Source organism: Lolium rigidum, chromosome 2 (assembly GCF_022539505.1).
Source record: "Lolium rigidum isolate FL_2022 chromosome 2, APGP_CSIRO_Lrig_0.1, whole genome shotgun sequence".
NCBI lineage: Eukaryota > Viridiplantae > Streptophyta > Magnoliopsida > Poales > Poaceae > Lolium > Lolium rigidum.
The window spans coordinates 18,865,580-18,884,541 of record NC_061509.1 but is presented as its reverse complement, the minus strand read 5'-3'; the positions used below and the strand labels follow the sequence as shown (position 1 = coordinate 18,884,541).

Here is an 18,962-nt window from a genome sequence, read left to right as displayed (position 1 = left end):
CGACACGCCGCGCCCGTGGTTGTATATATTTGAATGATGTTTTGTGTTGCTTTGCTACTGGAATTTCTTTGTGTACTTGTGGAATTTCTATGTGTATATCATATTATACTATATTTCTATGGATTGTTACATCAAACAGTCAAAGAACATCATTGATTTTGTGTTTCCAATTTAATTTCTCCGCCGCGTCATGCTATGATGCAGAAGACTCATTCCCTGTATATATGGGAGCTCGCAGCGGCCGAACAAAGGTTTCTTTCCATCTTTGTTGGAAAAAGATGATACGGCCAAAGAAAGGTTTCTTTCCATCTTTGTTGGAATAAAAATGATGCGGCGTGTAGTTATAATGCAGTCACTCGGTTATAATCACTCGGTTATAAACAGCAGACTGCAAGAAACAGTTTTGAGTTACACATAGATAACATATAATACTTTTATAAACCACCTTAGGTTCAATCCCTGAATAGAAAACCACCTTAGGTGCAATGAGATCCTGTAGCAAAGTACCATGTTCGCTAACATCAATTTTGATACATTACAAAATCGACAAAGTGAGTTTCAGTACTGGAAACATGTATGTATATTCCTCAATAGATGGCCTAATTAAATACAATGTTTCTGTGTCATCTCTTTATTTCGATGCTTTCCTTGGCGTATTACATGTCAATTATGTCTCTTTGCGGAGCCATGTCACATGCCTCTTTTCTCCCTCTCTAAGGGATCCTTCTCCTTGGCTCTAACAAAGCACTCTAGGAACTGGAACAGTCAGTGTAATTCCTCTTTCTGTAGACATTCAGCCTGTAGCATAGGATAAAATGAGTGAACAAAATCTGTTACAACCAATCCACATAATCACTGTTCTTGATGATTCTTTAATAAGGAATATAAATGATTTATTTAAAAAAGGGACAAATGGATGTAAAGCAACTGAAGCAATGGATTTTGGGAGCATATGGACAGAATGAGAGGTTTCAGAGGTAGTGACTAAAAAAAGATTATATCTTTATGTCAGGGTTCATTGGTAGTGTACTGGCTTTTTACAGCAGTAGGTGTGTGGATAAGAAAATCATGGCATTACATGTATACCGGAGGGATTGACATTACAGCACATTGATAGTGTTCAAGCTTGCTAAATCAGTAGGTAGAAGGATAACATTTTTACATGGTATTTTCGATGGAACTACTGACAAAATATATACCTCGATGCAGACTGTCTGCTTCATTAGTTTGAATACTTCATTTCATCTCTCTTTCAGGCTCCCTTACCTGTTGCTGGATGTCAGATTTTGCTGTTTGCTGCAAGGATAAAAGTTCAGAATTAATATCGCGTGTTCTGCTGAAACTCATTTTATTTACATGAAGCTTACTCTAAAAATCGAATTAATAAAGAACTACAAACGCACTGCGTGTATGTGCATGGAAAATACATACCACGAATATCTTCTCAGTAAGTGCTAGCTCAGACAAATGATGTGCTTTTTATATTACACTGCTTCTTGACACTTTGCATCTTGGTCTCCCGGGCGAATGCTATAATATCTTTCTGGATATATTTGTAATGCTGCATATATACTTGTTTAGATAAACAATTTTTTGTTAAAATACATGGTATTCCCTATTTTAATCACAATACACCTACTTCAAAACAAACAGACTGCAATATGTACTCAATCAAAGCTAGTGAAAATCACAGCAGATGCCTAGGTTGACATGTTCAAGAGGTCTACTTCAGACAGGGAAAATATAATCAGCACGACTTAACATGTCAGAAGATAGTACTTGTGAGTTTTGAGATATAACATGGAAAAAAATAAGAAAATTTTCATTCAAAACAAAGAATGACCTGACTAAAAAGGAAAGAACTCTAGCAGTCATTAGAAGGCTCCTCCAAATTCTTCCAAACTGTAGTATGAAGAAACTAATGGACAGACAATTCGGAGAAGAATCTAACTCTATTTCTTTACCACTAATAACACTATCAGAATATGTCCTTTTTTGTTTAGGAGTTAGAAAAACAAAGCTCTTTTATATATAAATTCAACACCTAATTTTCTATTCTGTTGTTTGAAGCTGCCGCTTCTTGTGTTAATAGATTCAAAGAATACTCTGAGAGGTGAAATACCTGTTCAAGAGAAATTGTAAGTTGTAGAGTTTCTTTCCGAATAACACAATAACTCTTTTTTGTTGGGGATGGGAGTCAGTGCACAGCTTTTCTGTCCATCTGTCCTACCATTTCTATCACATTCTGGTCTACGATTCATTTGTTCCATTCCAAAAACCAATCTTGTGATAACAATTCAAATTCCCATTTAAATCAAGGAAGGTGGCTGTAAGTACTAATCTGAGATTTTCTTCTGTTGAAGTAATTAATCTGGAGCTAATAATACAGTGAAGTGATTATATTTACCACTGGGAGTCTGTAGCAATCTGGTTTGTGATCACGCCATATACATCCTATGTCGCATGCCTCTCGAGACAGATACTGTGCTGAAGATTTCGGACTGTATCTTGACGGGGATCTTGCTATCCAATCTCTCCCTTCCGCGGCCGCTGCCGTACATGGCGGCCTGCACTTCAGGGCCCAACAAAGTTGCCATATGAGAGAGAGAAAGAGAGAGATGCAGTGAGGGACATACAAAGCGGGGCGGTCTGGCAAGCTTACCTATCGCACGCGCAGTCGCTGGTTTCGCCGCTGTCTCCATCCTCGCCGGGTCCGCTGCTGCATGCTTCTCGCCGACATGGCACAACGGCTGCCTCCTCCGCCGAATAGCCACCGACACCGCGGTCATCGCGACGATTCCTGCCAGTTCTGAACTCCTCACACACTGCTGCCCACGGACACTGCACCCAATCGGTCTCTTCCATTGATTCCCCACCCGCCGCGACACCATTCTGCCCCTATGCAGAACTCCCGGGGCAACCCTAGTCGCCTCAATCGCTGGCGCAACTCCAAGCCTACTCCTACTCCTCCGTGTGGCTGCTTCGTCCACGGCCTCCTCACGCAGGATCTCGTCCACGAAGCAGCTCTTAGAGGGAGGCCGGTGGATGTGGAGATTAACCAGAGAGGCAGGAAGTGGTTCAGAGGAGGAGATCGTGGGAAGGATTTGGGGAGGGAGAAGAATAAGGCCCACCACGTCGGGGACGCACACCAATCCTATCAAAAGCTTCTAGATTATTGGGTTCGTGGGACATGCACCGCTTTGACTGCCGTCTTGACTCAAATTACGTGAATGAGACCAAATAGGATACGGCTTCCTGCAGTAACAACGAAGGAACGACCGGCCAGCAATGTGCAAAGATTAGGGATGAAGCCGGTAACCGGTAATCCTCCAGCAAAAAAAAAAAAACTGGAAACAACCAGGAGGAGTGAAAAAATGTACCGACAACGACGTGTCATCTAAAGACTGGATCACTGAAAGGATAATTGATGCATCTACAGTGCCCAAATCAATATGAAGTGCCCTAAATTGATTAAGTTTTATATAGGGTATAATAATGTAACCATACTAATGAAGAACCGATTACTATCATGTGTCAACGATGGACGGGTGGGTGGAGGAATCGGGCGGACACCAAAACCGTTCATGACACGTCCCTGCCTAAGTATTGCCAGTCCAAGCATCGGTACCAACAAGTTGTACACTTTGTATCGGGCCACGGGGATAGGGTACATTTTGCCTATTTCCTCTAAGCGTGGACCGAACAGACATGTTTGGTCTGTTTACGTTCTCCTAAAACAAAAGTACAAAGTATAAGTATACTTAAAATACATGGAAGTATAAAATACAAATTGAGCTTAAACAGAAGTACACCAAAGCACACCAAAAATACAACCATAGATAGTGAAACACAATTACTCGTAGTGAAACTTAAAGTATGTTCAAGTACAATTATGCTGAAACTGAAGTGCACCGAGTGACCGAGATACACCATCAGTGAAACCCAAAGTACATAAAAAAAAGGTATCTTATATTTATATAAATTCAAATGTATTTAAATAGAGTATATAAATATATTTAAATCTTGACAAAGTTGAGACAATCTTTCTTTTGCGGAGGAGTATTATAAAACAAACTCTTCTAGTACCGCTGCTGGTAAAAAATAACATTCCCCTGGTCTGGGCTGAACACGCTCGTACTAGTGTACAGTACATGTGCTCGGTCCAGAAACCAAGTTAATCCTCGCGTCGTATCGTATGTTCTCCGTTCCTACCCCGTTGTACTCCAGTATAGTACAGTACATTTGTCTACGAATCTACGGTTGTACTAGTGGTACAGTCGCTATGCTTTGTGTGTCCACACCGAGACACGTCCGCGTCTCGCCGTCGTCAAAAACTCATTGACAACCTCCGGCCAAGCGCTATCTGCCGTAGGCCGCGGCGCCCCGGGCTGCCACGAGCTCCCGCGCGAGCTCGACGGCCTCGCACTCCGCCTCGCCGAGCTGCGCGCAGAGCCGCTCCTCGGCCTCCTCCGCCGCCTCGGCGCGCAGCCGCGCGGCCTCGAGCTCCGCGCGCAGCGCCGCCAGCTCCAGCTCCAGCTCGGCGTTGCGGCGCCGCAGAGCCTCGGCCTGCGCGGTGGCGCTCTCCGCCGCCGGCGCCGCGGCAACGCCGAGCTTCTTGCTGCTCTTCCAGGTGCCCGATGCCGGCGCAGCGATGGCAATGGACGGCGCCATGGATCGAGGTCGAGATCGGAGCACGGAGAGCTCGCCTGAGAAGGCTGGAAGAGATCGAATGGAGTCTAGTGGAGCTGTGCTGGAGACCTGGAGTAGACAGCAGTCGGGATTGCTTGAGTGGTTGCTGGGTGGAAGCAGGGATATTTATGGGCGTGTGGGAGGGCCGGGAAGGCGTCCAGGTTCGGTGTACCTGGACGTGAGGACAAGGAAGCGCCGACATGTGCACCAAGCAATGAGTGGTGGTGACGGGTGAGGTGGTGAGCGAAATTTGGCTCTCTGGAACATCGAGGAAACGGGGTGAGGTGAGCTGGTGAAGGTTGTGGATTCGCGGCGGATCGGTGCGGGGCAGACTCGGCAACTCGCCGGTGTTTGCCTGGTAGAAAGAAGAGTCGAATTAAACCGTCAAGATCGTCTTATAATTTCGAAAAAAAATCATATTGATCAATCCCAGCCGTTTTCAGAATATTTGTCACAATTTTTCTAAATGTAAATGTATCTAGACACATTTTGGTTGTAGACATCCGCCGGCACACCACCCACAAACCACAACCCTAACTTTTCTTGCTACCCTCCACCATCCCTACCGTGGCAGCGTCATGTCTATTGTAAGAGTGTTTTACCTTTAACCTTTATTTTCGTTAATGATGACACCGGAGCCAAATTCGAACTGATATTACCTATGAGTATCTACGCAGGTTTTAGTTCGCAAGTGTTGTTGGAAGGTGGTGAGAGTTTTCCCATTTGCTATACAAGAGAAGTGTCGGTGTTTTGGTTTTATTTTCTCTTGATTTAGATTTGAGTCAGTAGAAAACACCGCACTATTGAGAGGGGTGGCCTCAATGAGCTTGTTGGGGATGTTGCCAAAACCATACACACACACATCCTACCAACATATACATCCATCACATTGTTTTGGGTGAGTTTAGTTATTAGCGAAAATGGCAGCCCGAGGGGTTCTATGCAAAACTAGCGTAGGAACCAGTGTGACAGGCTCCCCGCTGGACTGAGTCGGCGGTCGCTGAAGTTTTTGGGTATATGTCGAATGGCATATTAGAGAACGATTTCGGCGGATGGCAAAATGGTTTCGGCACACTAGATTGGAATCGACGAGGGAGCCGGCGTACCGGTTAAAAACCGTCCAAGTCTTGTGCATTGGAAGCCAAATTGGCGCGGGTTCCGGTCTGTCGGTTTGCTCGTCGGACCATCCGACAGGAGGGTCGGCACCGCCGAACGTATCGCCGGTTTGTCTCACTTTTTTCAAATGACTAGTTTTTTCCTTGGACTATAAATACCCCTTCGTCCAATTTGATTGGGGAAGGTCAATCATTCATTTCATTTCATATCATTGTGCTCTCTCACACACATCATTGTTGAAACACCATTTCATCTTCCATTCTACCAACCAAAGCCAAATCTCTTTGGTAGAAAGCAAGAGGAGGTCCTGATCTATGATCCCACCAAACCAAATATCATTTCCCCTTGAGTTCATCGAGCAAGCTTGTTACTCTTGAATTTATAGGAAACCCTAGATGGTTAGGGTCACCCAGAAGCATCCAAGTTATGGATTTGCTCCGTGAAGAAGTTTTTGAGAGTTTCGAGACTACCATAAAATCTACCACGAGCGAGTGAGCTATTCGTTCATAGGATAGGCTCCACATAATAGGTGAGCCTTCCTGGCGTTGGAAAATTCTTCATATGATCCCAGACATCTCCAAAGTGACGTACCTTCCTCCCAAGAAAGGGAACACGAGAATACATCTTCATCTCCACGTGCTTCGGTTATTGCTAACCGTTTTCTTTACTTGTCTCGTTTACCTTTGTGATAGCCGTCATGCTTGAAGTACCTTGTATCATCATATCTAGGTTACTTCATGTAGTTTGCAATAGGCACACTTACAATTTTGCAAAACCTAAATTGAAAAAGAATTTGTTTCGTGTGTATAACTTATTCACCCCTCTTAGTTTACCATCTATATCATTTCAATTGGTAGCAAAGTAAGGGATTAGAGAAAGGACGGAAAATGAAGCCCTTGAAAAGGCTAAGGCCGATTCTAATCTCAATGACCGACTTAGCAAACTCGAGAAATGTATGAAGGATCTTGGGGATAAGCCTTGTAGGTGACCGTGAAAACATACACAGAAGACTCCTAGCTTGTGTGACACTGTCTTCGCTAGAGATATCTTACTCAATAGTACTCACCGGAGTATATGCAAACATAACACTGGAACAAATAAAGAACCACTCCCTCCGTTTTATATTAATTGTCGCTAATATTGATGTCTCTAGATACATTTTAGTTCTAGATACATCCATATTAATATTATCGATAAATAATATGAATTGGATGGACTATCTAGAATTAAATTTTGAGCGTTTTGAGCGTTCGGTTCCCCGCCTTGGGGGTTTTTAAGCAAATTCCCCCGAAATCGTTAAAAAAAGGCCGACCTTCGCGAAGGGAAGGCAACTCGCTCCGCACGCGACAAGTGGCGCGCTGTGGTGCTAGAAAATCCCTGGGAAGTGGTCTCCCTGCTCGCCACGTGTCGCAAGGGGAAGCAAGGTGGGGATGGAGGAGGAGAGAGAAGGCGGGTTGTGTCGGTTTTCGCTTTTTTCTTCTAGATTCGTTTTTCAAAATGAAATATCTTGAGAACCGTAAGTCCAAATTGCGAACCGTTTTCACTTTTGAGATCCTCGCGTCGAGATCTTCAAAACTAGATCCCATGTTGATAGGTTTGAAGATACTTTTTTTTCGTACTTCCAATAATATTATGATTGTACCTGTGGTGTGTACCTAACTGTACTCGTGTTTCAACTGATAAGTACTTCTGTTTTTAGTATATTTGGTGCAATTTTTCCCTTTACTCGCTAATTGTACTCGCCCGTGTGCGGGACTGTACCTGTACTTACGCGCGACTGTACCTGCCCGTGTGCGTGACTGTACTTGTACTCGCCAGTGTGTGCAACTGTACTCGTGTGTTATACGTAACTGTACTCGTGTGTCGTACGCAACTGTACCCGTGTGCGCTATTGTACCTACTCGTGTGCGTGACTGTACTTGTACTCACCCGTGTGTGCAAACTGTACTCGTGTGCTGTACGTATAGCATGTACTCGTGTCTTTTACTTTGTTGTACTCGTATTTGGGTACTCAGACTTACTTATAATTGTACTCGTGTCATATATGTAAGTGTGTTCGTATGTATCACTAAGTTGTACTCGGGGGTATTCAGATATGTGCTTTCTTGTTCGAAACTAAAAAATCGATCGCACCAAGTGGTTTAATCGGTCCGCTGCATGCATAGAGTAGTAGCTAGCTTTTCAACAAAACGAGCTTGTTCACGTGGCCTGGTTACGTCGCGCGTCGGGCGGGCGTACTTCATCCGCGCTCGATCCGTACCCGCTCGCGCGCGTCGCGTATGCGCTCCCGCGTGGTAAGTACTTGCTCGTACCGGCGCGCGCTTCCATCGTAGGTTTGACACGTGTCGATCGCTGGTTGATGTGCGGGCTGGTGTTTCCCTTCGCGAAGGTTGGTCTCTAGGTAGTGGTACCCAAATTCCCCGCATCCGCTTGAGACAGTTTATTTTTTGAGAATTCCTAACGCCAGATTGTTTTTTGAGAAATTCCTAGCGGCAGATGGGCTTTTTGAGAAACTCCTACCAGTCACGGACTCACGGCCCATTTGAATTGGCCCGGGGCAGTCTCCCGCTTTTGCTCAGCTCAGACCGACAGTGCGCGCTACTCACAGTCTCACAGACGCACACCCCGCCGCGGCAGATAGAGTTGGCTTGGAGAGGCGCACGCCGCGCCACGCCACGGCGAGGCCACCAGCACCGTCCACCGTCCAGGCCATGCTCTCCCTCCTCCATCCGGCGCGCCTCCGCGCCGCGCCCTCCGACGCCGCCGCCCCCGCGCCGCGCCGCCCGGCCGTCATCCTCCCAGTTAATGTCCCCTTCCCTCTCCCCTCGCCGCCCGCGCGCGGCCTATTTTCTTCTCTCGTGTGTGTGACGCGCGGCGGTCTGTCGTAGTGGCGCGCAGGGTCTCGGGAACAACACGGCCGACTACGCGCGCCTGGCCGCGGCGCTGCGGGACGGCCACGGCGTGCCGTCCGTCGTCGCGCGGGTGGCGCGCCCCGACTGGCTCCGCAACGCCGCGGGGCTCGCCGACCCCAGCTACTGGCGGGGCACCCTCCGCCCGCGCCCCGTCCTCGACTGGTAACTGTAACCAAAGCTATCCCTATCCTTCGAAGCATTCCGTCGAACGCGCCGCCTGCTTCGCTCTAACGCCTCGTTGCCTGCGCGGCTGCGCTGCAGGTACCTGAAACGGGTGGAGGAAGCCGTGTCCGAGGCCAAGGAGCTATGCCCTCCAGGTTCGTCTCCCAAACGAAATCACGGTGCACTGCTGATCACTTGCCCACCAGTGCCCCGCCCAAATGAAATTCCACTACCAGTTTCACTGCCTTTGTGCCATTGAAGTTCTACCACTCTGTACCTGGTTTCAGTTAATGAAATCGTTGCTTCGAATTCACCATCTAGACTTTGCTACTAGTTTCTTTCGGTCTAAAAGCTCATTCTGCTGCTCCTAGTTGCAGCCCTCTGACCGATTCATTAGATTGCTAATTGTGTTCCCAGCTGTCCACGGCATCGTAGACGAAAATATGTGCAGAAAACAATGGAATAAAATGATCCATGCTCTGGAAGTAAAACCATTCATCCTGAATCGGAACTGTTCAATGCTTGCAGATGGGAAGTTGTCATTGATAGGGCATTCCGCTGGGGGCTGGCTTGCGCGCGTGTACATGGAGGAATTTGGGACTTCTGACATAAGTCTACTGCTCACCCTTGGCAGTCCCCTCCTGTACGGTTTCTTATCTGATCATTGCTTAACTACTCCTTGATTTAGTAATCCTGTGGTGAAGTTTATCCCCTTCTTCTAACTCGAACATTCATCTGTGGTAATGGCTTTGTAGTTTTCGCTAGACACTTCTTGTGGACATTTATGGGCCTCTAACCATACAGATATGGAGTATGAGATGGACGAAAATGGACTTGAGACTTTGTTACAATGCCTTTCTAAATTTTTCCTGCGATCCTAAATGTGCAAGCTTATCTTGTTACGACATACAACAGTGTGCGGAAATGCCTGGTACCTGCACAATATGCTCCAGATTTGCATGTGGATTTAGCATCCCCGTGTTTAGAAGATATGCTTAGGCCTTATTTAGGAAGTTAGGATTTTTTATCCTGTTCCCGTTAAATTGGGAATGATTTGAGTTAAATTTCCTGTCGATCCAAACCCAAAGGGATTCAACATAATACATATCCATCTGAAAAATCCCTTAAACCCTTCCTATTGTAGTTCTCTTACAGGTGGATCCATCCACACAAGTTATCATGTACATATGTTTAATTCAAAATGTAATCCAGAACATACTATTCTCTGACCTGATTCCTTTCATTTTTTCTAATTGCCAGGCCACCTCCGAAAGGAGTCTCTGCCGTTATTGACCAAACTAGAGGGCTACTGGACTACGTCGAGAAGAATTGCGCTCCTGCAGTTTACACACCAGAACTACGATATGTGTGCATTGCTGGAAGGTAACTTATGATTTCAGGTTCTGCTTAATTAATCATATGCGGATCATATATACATATCATAGAGCTGTGCTGAGGTTTATGGAGTACATTTTATCTCCACCAAAACAGCCCAGGACTTTGTTGAGGTTTGCGCTTAATTGATTGCATGTGCTTTGCAGTGCTATGTTATGCAAGTTTTGCAACGAAAAGGAGTGACACAAATATGTTTTGTCATTTTTCTGGGAGGACAATTTTTATTTTATTTTATTTTATTTATGTTGCTTTCACTAGACTGGAGCATAATTGGTACTTCCTCTATTCCCTAATATAAGACGTCTTTAGCTTGCCAAGACATCTTATATTAGTGAACAGAGGAAGTACATGCTATCTTCACGGGTTCGCTAAATTGTGAGCATTCTTCCTGAAATGAGTCTTGTAAAACACACATTTTCATTTCTAGAAGAAAATACACCTTTTGCTTACTTTCATTCTTTTTTCTAATCCTATTAGAAACCCATTAGTTCCTACAGAAACAAAAAAAATGCAGAAATTGACACCACCTTGTTCTTTGCATCCACTCTTGGCAGGTACATTCAGGGTGTTCCTCTAACTGGAAACTCCACTGCTACTACAGATGAGGTTGTCGCAGTGGATGCTCCATCAGACGTAGCGGAAGCAGTCATGGTCAGCGCCAAAGACAAATCCGCTCAATCAGGCCCCACCTTCCAAGCTCGCTTCGTTGGACAAGGCTACAAACAGGTGACTTGCACTCCGCACTCCAGCAATACCATGCTGTGAAATATTCGCCATTTGATCCTGAACAGAAGTGTCCTCTCAACTAGGTTTGTGGGCGTGCTGACGTGTGGGGAGACGGTGTTGTCCCCGAAATGTCTGCACATCTGGAGGGCGCACTAAATATAAGCTTCGATGGTGTGTACCATTCTCCTGTAGGTTCTGATAATGAAGGGAGGCCCTGGTATGGCTCACCGGCGATTCTCGAGCAGTGGGTGCATCATCTCCTCAGTTGATGCCACAGACGATTTACCAGTTCCTAAAGTTTGACGACAAAATGGTGTATTCACTATTGACCTGTCGTGAGGTGAGACGTGAGTGTTGTACCAGCCAGCCCCAAGGAAGTCATCAGTAAATATGACAACATTGTAGCTCTGTAATGTACAGAAGATGCAAGTCCGTTTGTACAGAGCTGTGTTGGTTTTCCTATTTGCCAGATTGTTATATTCCAGACGCATTGTAGCTCTGTAATGTACAGAAGATGCAACGTACAACACTACTATGTACTTCTATGTGTATGAAATAGCAAGGCATCTACACGCACAACTTGAACGACAACAAAGAAATTTTCTGGTATGTAACAGGCAGCAAGAAACCAATCAAAGGCTGTGGCCATACAGAGAAACAATTGTATGCACAAAGTAACCCTGAAATCATCATGTTCGCAACAAGAGTGAAAAACTCTAGCACACATTTGATTGACCAGAACATGCTTGTCACAAATTCACCATTAGCTGCAACTAGACCAGCATGATTTTATATATGACCAGGACAATGTGGCATCGACAGACTAAACACTGAACCACATCAACGTGCATGCGGGTGCCCTCGCAGGATGGCAGGAGCTACAAACCACAAAACACAGGGAATCCTCTTTACATGCAGCAGTGAAACCCCAAACCTTAATGGTGAAGAAAGTCTGAAGTCTTAACACGATCACAGCAACTTAACTACCTAGTGGAATGCTTGGCTTAACATGGATAGCAAAAGAAGCTTCCCAACACTGGTTCAGAGCTGAAAGCACCAGTGCTGGCCCCCACTTGGCTGCTCTACTTAGTCTTGATGAAATGAGGGTTCAACAGCCCGGTGATCTCCATCATCCCGATCTTGTCCCTCCCAGCAAATATGCCCTTGAGCTTCTCGTCACAGAGGATCTCCCTCTTGTTTGCTGGGTTCTGCAAATCATGTAGAGTGAATTTGTATTACAGGATCACACAAATAACAAGCCAGTAGAGCAGCCACTTGCAATTTAACTGAATCGGCCCATAGATAATGCAACATCGGTGTAGCCAATTGCTGTAATGGTTTATATATTTGCAAGTGCAAAGTAGACTTCACATGTGAAGTATTTAATTATTTCAGATGAAGAAAACTAGGTCATATATAGGTTCAATCTTGCAATTAAGAAGGTACAATCAATCAAGTAATCAATACAGACAATTAGTCATTACAGAGGGGATCACAAGTAACAGCATCAGTACGTGGTTAGGCAAAAAAAATCTGAGTAAACTTCAGCCTATAGATCAGTCAGTTGCAATTTAACAGATAATACACCATCAGTATAACTGAGCAACATTATGGTTTATAAATTTGTAAGTGCAAAATAGACTTGAAAAGGAAACAATTAACTATTTCAGGCATAGAAAACTTGGTCATATATAGGTTCAACCTTGCAATTAAGAAGGGACAATAAACCAATCAATCAACGATGCATACATTTAGTAATTAAACAACTATTAACTACACATATCACATTCCACCGACAGCAAATTTTGCCTTACCACAGAAGAACCTTGTGAACAAAGACATCAGTGTTCATCAAGCATTACCGACGATGTGGTATAGAAGGCTAGAAGGCAACCGTGAAACTACAAAATTTGTAATATCATAGCAACATTTCCAAGGACAACTGAAACTGAACATTAAAATTTAAACATGATGTGGCATGCCCATTAACTTGACTGTACAAAAGGTACGACTCAACAAACCTCAAGCATATATGAATAATCAAGCTATCATCTCCAGCAAAGTGAGATTTACACGATCTCTATCTAAACACACAGAAATGGGGAACGAACTGCACTGTGGAGTGACCAGAGCCTGGAAATTTACCAGGGTTGCCAAAACTAATATTCCTATATGGAAACAGTTGCCTGAAACTTTTGTCCAGTTCCATCCACGGACTAGGTCAAAACAATAAAATAGCACCAAACCTCGAGCTACAATCATAGCCTTCAGGTGGGGGGTTACCTCCACCGCAACCCCAACCACTAGAATCCCTAGAAGTTGACATGAATCTGCAACCGAATCGACCGAAATGGGGTTTACTTTCTTCAACACCCAAATCCACCATCACATCACATCACGCAAGAGCAGGTAAATAGCGGGGGGAATAACAAGTAGGCCTCCATCCACGGGGTAGTACCTGGAGGCCCTGGCCCTTGATGTAGGCCCAGACGATCTTGATGGCGCCGGCGCGGGAGATCTCGGGCCCGCCGCCGGGGAACTTGCTGAGGGCCTCGGAGACGGGCAGCGGCCGCATGATCCCGCGCAGGTTCTTCGCCTCGGTCGCGTCGGCCTTGGTAGTCACCTTTTTCGGGGGCTTGACCGCCGCCGCCGCCGCCGATGCGGGCCTCTTGCTCCCCGCCGCCGCCGCGGAGGAGGAGAAGGAGTTGGCCATGAGGGCCCGGCACCCGCGGAGGACCCTGGCCGCCGCCGACGACATCGCCGTGGGATGGGTGGTGGCTTGGGTGGAGTACGGCGAGGTGGGAGAGGGCGAGGGTTTTGCGGGGTTTAGGGTTTGGAATGCCGATTTGTATTTGCGAGATGGGAGTGGGGAGAAGAGGAGGAGACCGGTCACTTTTGCGCTCGGGCCCTTGGACTTTTCCGTAAATACGGTTTGTCCGCTAGCTCTGTACCAGTTCGTTCGTTTTAGACTTCAGCGGTTTCAGCCGTGAATTTGGATGTTTTCTGGGTTTAATCGTGACGGTTTGCAAGCCCTGCCATCCTCTACTGCCTTTACCCATTCCAAGTGTTTATTAGTAGTGCTACATTTTTCATCTAAAAAGTGTGCTTATTGATTTTTTTCCTACCAAACTATAAATACTACCTGCCTCTCAAGGAATAAGGCGCACACGTATTTCAAGACAAACTTTGATCATAAAAATTGAGCAACAAAATCTTGATTATATTATATGTAATTGGTATCGTTGGATTCGCATTGAAAAGAACTTTCTAATGACACTAATTTCATACATAAAATCTTTATATATTTGAATCAATTCTTGGTCAAATAAAAAGCATGTAAAACGAGGACGACTTATTCCTTGAACCGGAGGGAGTATATGTTAGTACGACATTCAAATAGCGTCTTCTCGTTTGGCTGTTGCAGAATTTTACTTATTTTATACAGAATTAGCTCGCCATATAAGATATTTTAGACACTTCAAAGTTAACTAGATACACATCATAGTGAGTGAATCTACGCACTAAAGGTAAAGTAGATACATACAAAAATAGATAAATCTAATAAAATCTAAAACATCTTTATATTAGTGAACGAGGGAATATTAGAAAACTGAGGAAACACCAATATACAAGACATGGTTACTAAAATCAACAACCATTGCAAGCACAACCTTACAAAGTTGATAGAATACCACTAGATCGATCATCAAATATATTTTCTTATCGCATTCATTTGATATTGTGGTTGTTTGTAATTTTTTAGCACATTTGATCAAAATTCACAAAGTTGGACTTGGTACAAATCTAAATATGCACTGTTTTTAAAATGGAGGGGGTTATAAAGGAGAAAGACCTTATCTACCAATACACTGCAATTTTCTATGTCAAAATGACAAGAAGAACATGATTAAATATGTATTTGTAACCATCGTACATCTGTAATAAGCAATACAACTGATCAGCTTCTTTCTCTTGTCATTACTGCTGAAGAACCTTGTGAACAAACGAGGTGTGTAGTACTGCAGTAACATATATTCAGCTGATCAGCTTCTTTCTAACAGCGATGTCATAGTGTTGACCATTTAGTACAAATGTCATTATTTTGATTGGTACGGTTTTGACGCCAGAAATATCCTTTGGGGTTAGCATATTACATGCCCCAAACCTTTTCCTGGCCCCAACCGACTGCTCAAAATTGAGTTCTGCCTTACTTCTACTCGAAGATGGGTAGATCAAGAGGCTTATTCTTCAACACGACTTCTGGCTCGCTTGAGGACGCTGATAGCGATAACGCAGCCAAGGCCTTTGCTTGAGATTCTTTGTCCATGTCCAAGAAGAGGCGATGCCTGCCGAGGAGCAGAGCGCAAGCAGGCTTCAGAGTTAGCATCCCTAACTACAGAGGGGGTGAAGCAAATAACATGAAATTGCACGGACGAAAATCACTTACCATCTAGAGTCTGATGTTAATTCTGGGTGAAACGCTGTGGCGAGGATGTTCCTTTGCCGTACTGCAACAATCACTCGATCTTTGGAGTACACTTCGTCCTGCAAGATTATTGCACTCACATCAGTTCCTGTGAACATTTGGTTCCCAACAATCAATAAATCCTGCGAGTCTACTTTGGAACCTACAACTGCAATTGGTTCCAAAGAGAGCAGAACATAGAGACTAGCAGAGTATAGGAATATTATGTCAAAACACAGGAGAGCAATAAGCAAACCTCCACACCCTCGCCAGATGAAATTGTAATGCTGGGTCTACCAGTGGGAACAGGGCAATCAGCCAATACTTCGACATCCGGTCCAACTTCCAATATAGCAGGTGCTCGTATAAATACGCCACGACATGTATGATTCCCTCCTTCCTTCTCCGCAAGAATTGGCACTGAAAGTTCGGTTTCGAAGCTTTGAAGCTGCAAGAGAAATGTAGCTTGCATTCAAACATGGTGTTCACGTTCTTGTACATTCAGCTAAAAATCTTCAAAAGATATGCAGTTTAAATGATATTAACAAGTAATTCAGCCATAAATAAACAATGTGGCCCTACTACCTGACTCCCAAAAAAGTTACGGTGGACAGTACAATCTAGTCCCCCAACAAGTTCCTGGCCTCCAGTTTTTTGCCCTGCAAGTTACAGTGCTTATCGGTCATGATGGTGCATCAATTGATCTCATAGAGAAAGTATAAAGCTGTCTAATAATGGGTGGTACCTACTGCCTTGTTTGCAAGGAAGATGAGCCCAGCACAGGTTCCCCATACAGGTTTCCCTGCACTGACAAATTCTCGAAGTGCAGGAAACTGCAAAGCAGATGAAGTGTAACATCTGAGCATTTTACAGTTCAAGTAAATAAAGAGGTAACAAGGAGTATATTTGTGACAAGCTGTTCTGCTGGAGCTACAGGCTACAATAGCATAACCATGCAGACGGATTGTTGGAAAGTATGAAGGTATCGAATCATAAACTCATCTTAACAAGAACATCAAATGGGTGGCCCTTCTCAGAAATCTTTACTCGACAGCCAGCACTACTACATTCAGACAGTGATCTGTTGAAAGTTGAAACTAATCTTGTTAGTTAGTTGTTCATCATGTTTATTTGTGTTTGTATTGCATTAGTTTAGTAGTTGACTAAGTTCCAGCTAACTGTATACTTGGCGACGTGACTTCGCGAGCAGATCAGCAGCACAGAAATAGAGAGAGTGCACGAGCAAATCAGCAAGCTAGGAGATGAGTGACTGTTATCTACGGTAGTTAGACTTACTCTTGTGCATGTGTATTAGCTGACCAAGTGATTCATGCATATAGATACTGGTCACTTGGTCAGCTAATACACATGCACAAGAGTAAGTCTAACTACCGTAGATAATTGTTAGTGTCAGGCTTACATGTATGCATTGTGTTGGCTGAGCCATGTGGCCATTGAGAACACTTGTGTGTGTAGCTGCTGGAGTAATTAGTGGATCAAGTAGTTATGGCTTGACCATGTGTGTGTGCTGTGTGCTATATAAAGCCTTGTAATCAGCTTGAGTGAATGAAAAAAAAAGGGGGGGAAATGTAGTATATGTGAGTTTTTTCTCTTCCTTGGTGTATGGGTGTCTTGTGTGCATGTAGAGTTTCTGAGCGTGTGTGTGTTCATGAGAGTGTAAAAAGAGAAGAAGAGGGAGCTGCAAGGTGCAGCTCCAAAATAATCAAATTTTCCTTTGGTGCAGCTCTCTTTTCTTTTGACCAATGCTATGAAGCACTAATATAACCTCTTTTTGTTTTCCAAAAACAAGGGAGAATGTGCACCGATTGGGAGAAGACGCTTTTCCTCTAGTCCGACGAAGAGCAAGTTGTTTGATCGGAATTTAGACATTTAGTAATGAATATAACACTCGCCTTTAGCGTGACAAAGCCACACAACAAGTTACTAGTACAATGTAGTGTATCAACTCACTTGATTCATTTTTGACGGGCGGAAAATTACTAGTCCAGCATACTAACAGAGAAGGACAGGTCTTACGCAGTGGGTAACGATTGCCTCTATAATCCTTCCCCAGACACCACCTAGTGTGGGAACTTCTAGCACTGGGTCTGTCCAGAATACTAACCGACATGATTCATTTTCGTCGAGCGGAAAATTGTCAGTGCAGTATACTAACCCACAGTGGCGGACCTATGTTAAAACAAAACTGGGCCATGGCCCGTCCAGCTCATCCCAAAACACTGAAGAATGGAAAAAAAATTTGACCCAAAAATGCAAAAATATATGATCTTCTTTGGGCTGGCCCGTCTAACAATTGTGCTGTAGTTCCGCTACTGCTAACCCACTCATTCATTTTTCGACGCACTGCCAGGCACTAGTGCAGTGGACTAGTTGATTCATTTCCGGTTACAACAAAATCTAACCAAGAAAGAAGCTCATCACTTAAATCCAATTTCTCACCCCACGGGTGAAGATCGGCAGAATCGTGTCAATCCATGACTGACCGACTTGATTCATTTCCGTCGAGCGGAAAAATTCCAGTGCAGTATACTAACCCACTTAATTCATTTTTCGACACACTGTCAGACACTAGTTCAGTTTACTAGTTGATTCATTTGCAGTTACAGCAAAATCTAACCAAGAAAGAACCTCATCACATAAATCCAATTTCTCTATTCCGAATCATGTCAATCCATGACCGACCGACTTGATTCATTTCCGTTAAGCGGAAAATTTTCAGTGCAGTATACTAATCCATTTGATTCATTTTTCAACGCATGTACTAGTTGATTCATTTCCAGTTACAGCAAAATCTAACCAAGAAAGAACCTTATCACTTAAATCCAATTTCTCACCCCACTGGTGAACATCAACAGAATCGTGTCAATCCATGTCTGACGATTAGATTTCAGAGATACTTGGCAGAACTTTTATCGACAGCCAACAGACCCAGTTACCCTGCTTTAAACGAGCAGAGAGGAAGGGACAAGGATTAATCTCTATAAGAATTGAGAAACGGAATAGGGACGTACGAGGTTGTGGTAGTTGGCGAGCTTGGCCATGGTGGTGCTCTCGCCGCCGGGGATGATGAGCGAGTCGAGGCCCAGCAGCTGCTCCGGCTTCCGCACCTCCACGCCCTTGGCCCCGATCCTCCTCAGCGCTGCACCCATACCGGAACCAAGAACACGTCAACCAACCAACCAAAGGCGAGAGAGAAAACGGCGGAGAAGGTGGGAGCACGCAACGCACCGGCCATGTGCTCGTTGTAGGAGCCCTGGAGCGCGAGGACGCCGACCACCGCCGCCATTGCCGCTCTCTCCCGCGTCGCCTGCCTCGGGACGTGTGGTGCGGTTCGGGAGGGTGGGTGAAAAGGGCGGTGACGTCACGGGAATCGGGAAGGGAGGGGAGGAAGGAGGCGCACGTCGGCGTGGGCGGCCGCCGCCACACGCGGTGAGTGGGTGACGGAGACGGCACCGCTGGCGAGCAGCGCTGCCCGC

General features: G+C 44.9%; 4 protein-coding genes and 1 long non-coding RNA gene across 5 annotated transcripts; 1 reads left to right on the top strand and 4 right to left on the bottom strand.

The window, feature by feature from the left end:
• Positions 1–476: 476 nt before the first annotated feature.
• LOC124691373 lies at positions 477–2,155 on the bottom strand. Its single transcript, XR_006998928.1, has 2 exons — positions 1,432–2,155; positions 477–1,296 (listed from the first exon to the last, which is right to left on the bottom strand). It is a non-coding gene; the product is annotated as an uncharacterized LOC124691373 (long non-coding RNA).
• Positions 2,156–2,233: 78 nt separating this feature from the next.
• Positions 2,234–3,165, bottom strand: LOC124691372. The gene is made up of 2 exons (XM_047224657.1): positions 2,663–3,165; positions 2,234–2,572 (listed from the first exon to the last, which is right to left on the bottom strand). Exons 1-2 carry the CDS (start codon positions 2,889–2,891, stop codon positions 2,439–2,441), a joined length of 363 nt encoding a protein of 120 aa, XP_047080613.1. The 5' UTR covers positions 2,892–3,165; the 3' UTR covers positions 2,234–2,438.
• A 5,351-nt stretch (positions 3,166–8,516) lies between these two features.
• On the top strand, positions 8,517–11,346 carry LOC124686046. The gene is made up of 7 exons (XM_047220053.1): positions 8,517–8,606; positions 8,704–8,879; positions 8,979–9,034; positions 9,408–9,522; positions 10,140–10,262; positions 10,829–11,000; positions 11,084–11,346. Exons 1-7 carry the CDS (start codon positions 8,517–8,519, stop codon positions 11,267–11,269), a joined length of 918 nt encoding a protein of 305 aa, XP_047076009.1. The 3' UTR covers positions 11,270–11,346.
• A 302-nt stretch (positions 11,347–11,648) lies between these two features.
• Positions 11,649–13,819, bottom strand: LOC124686045 (protein TRI1-like). Its single transcript, XM_047220052.1, has 2 exons — positions 13,459–13,819; positions 11,649–12,208 (listed from the first exon to the last, which is right to left on the bottom strand). Exons 1-2 carry the CDS (start codon positions 13,756–13,758, stop codon positions 12,083–12,085), a joined length of 426 nt encoding a protein of 141 aa, XP_047076008.1. The 5' UTR covers positions 13,759–13,819; the 3' UTR covers positions 11,649–12,082.
• A 1,056-nt stretch (positions 13,820–14,875) lies between these two features.
• Positions 14,876–18,829, bottom strand: LOC124691371 (probable pyridoxal 5'-phosphate synthase subunit PDX2). Its single transcript, XM_047224656.1, has 7 exons — positions 18,715–18,829; positions 18,498–18,625; positions 16,211–16,298; positions 16,051–16,124; positions 15,722–15,913; positions 15,448–15,545; positions 14,876–15,346 (listed from the first exon to the last, which is right to left on the bottom strand). Exons 1-7 carry the CDS (start codon positions 18,770–18,772, stop codon positions 15,214–15,216), a joined length of 771 nt encoding a protein of 256 aa, XP_047080612.1. The 5' UTR covers positions 18,773–18,829; the 3' UTR covers positions 14,876–15,213.
• Between the last annotated feature and the right edge of the window lie 133 nt (positions 18,830–18,962).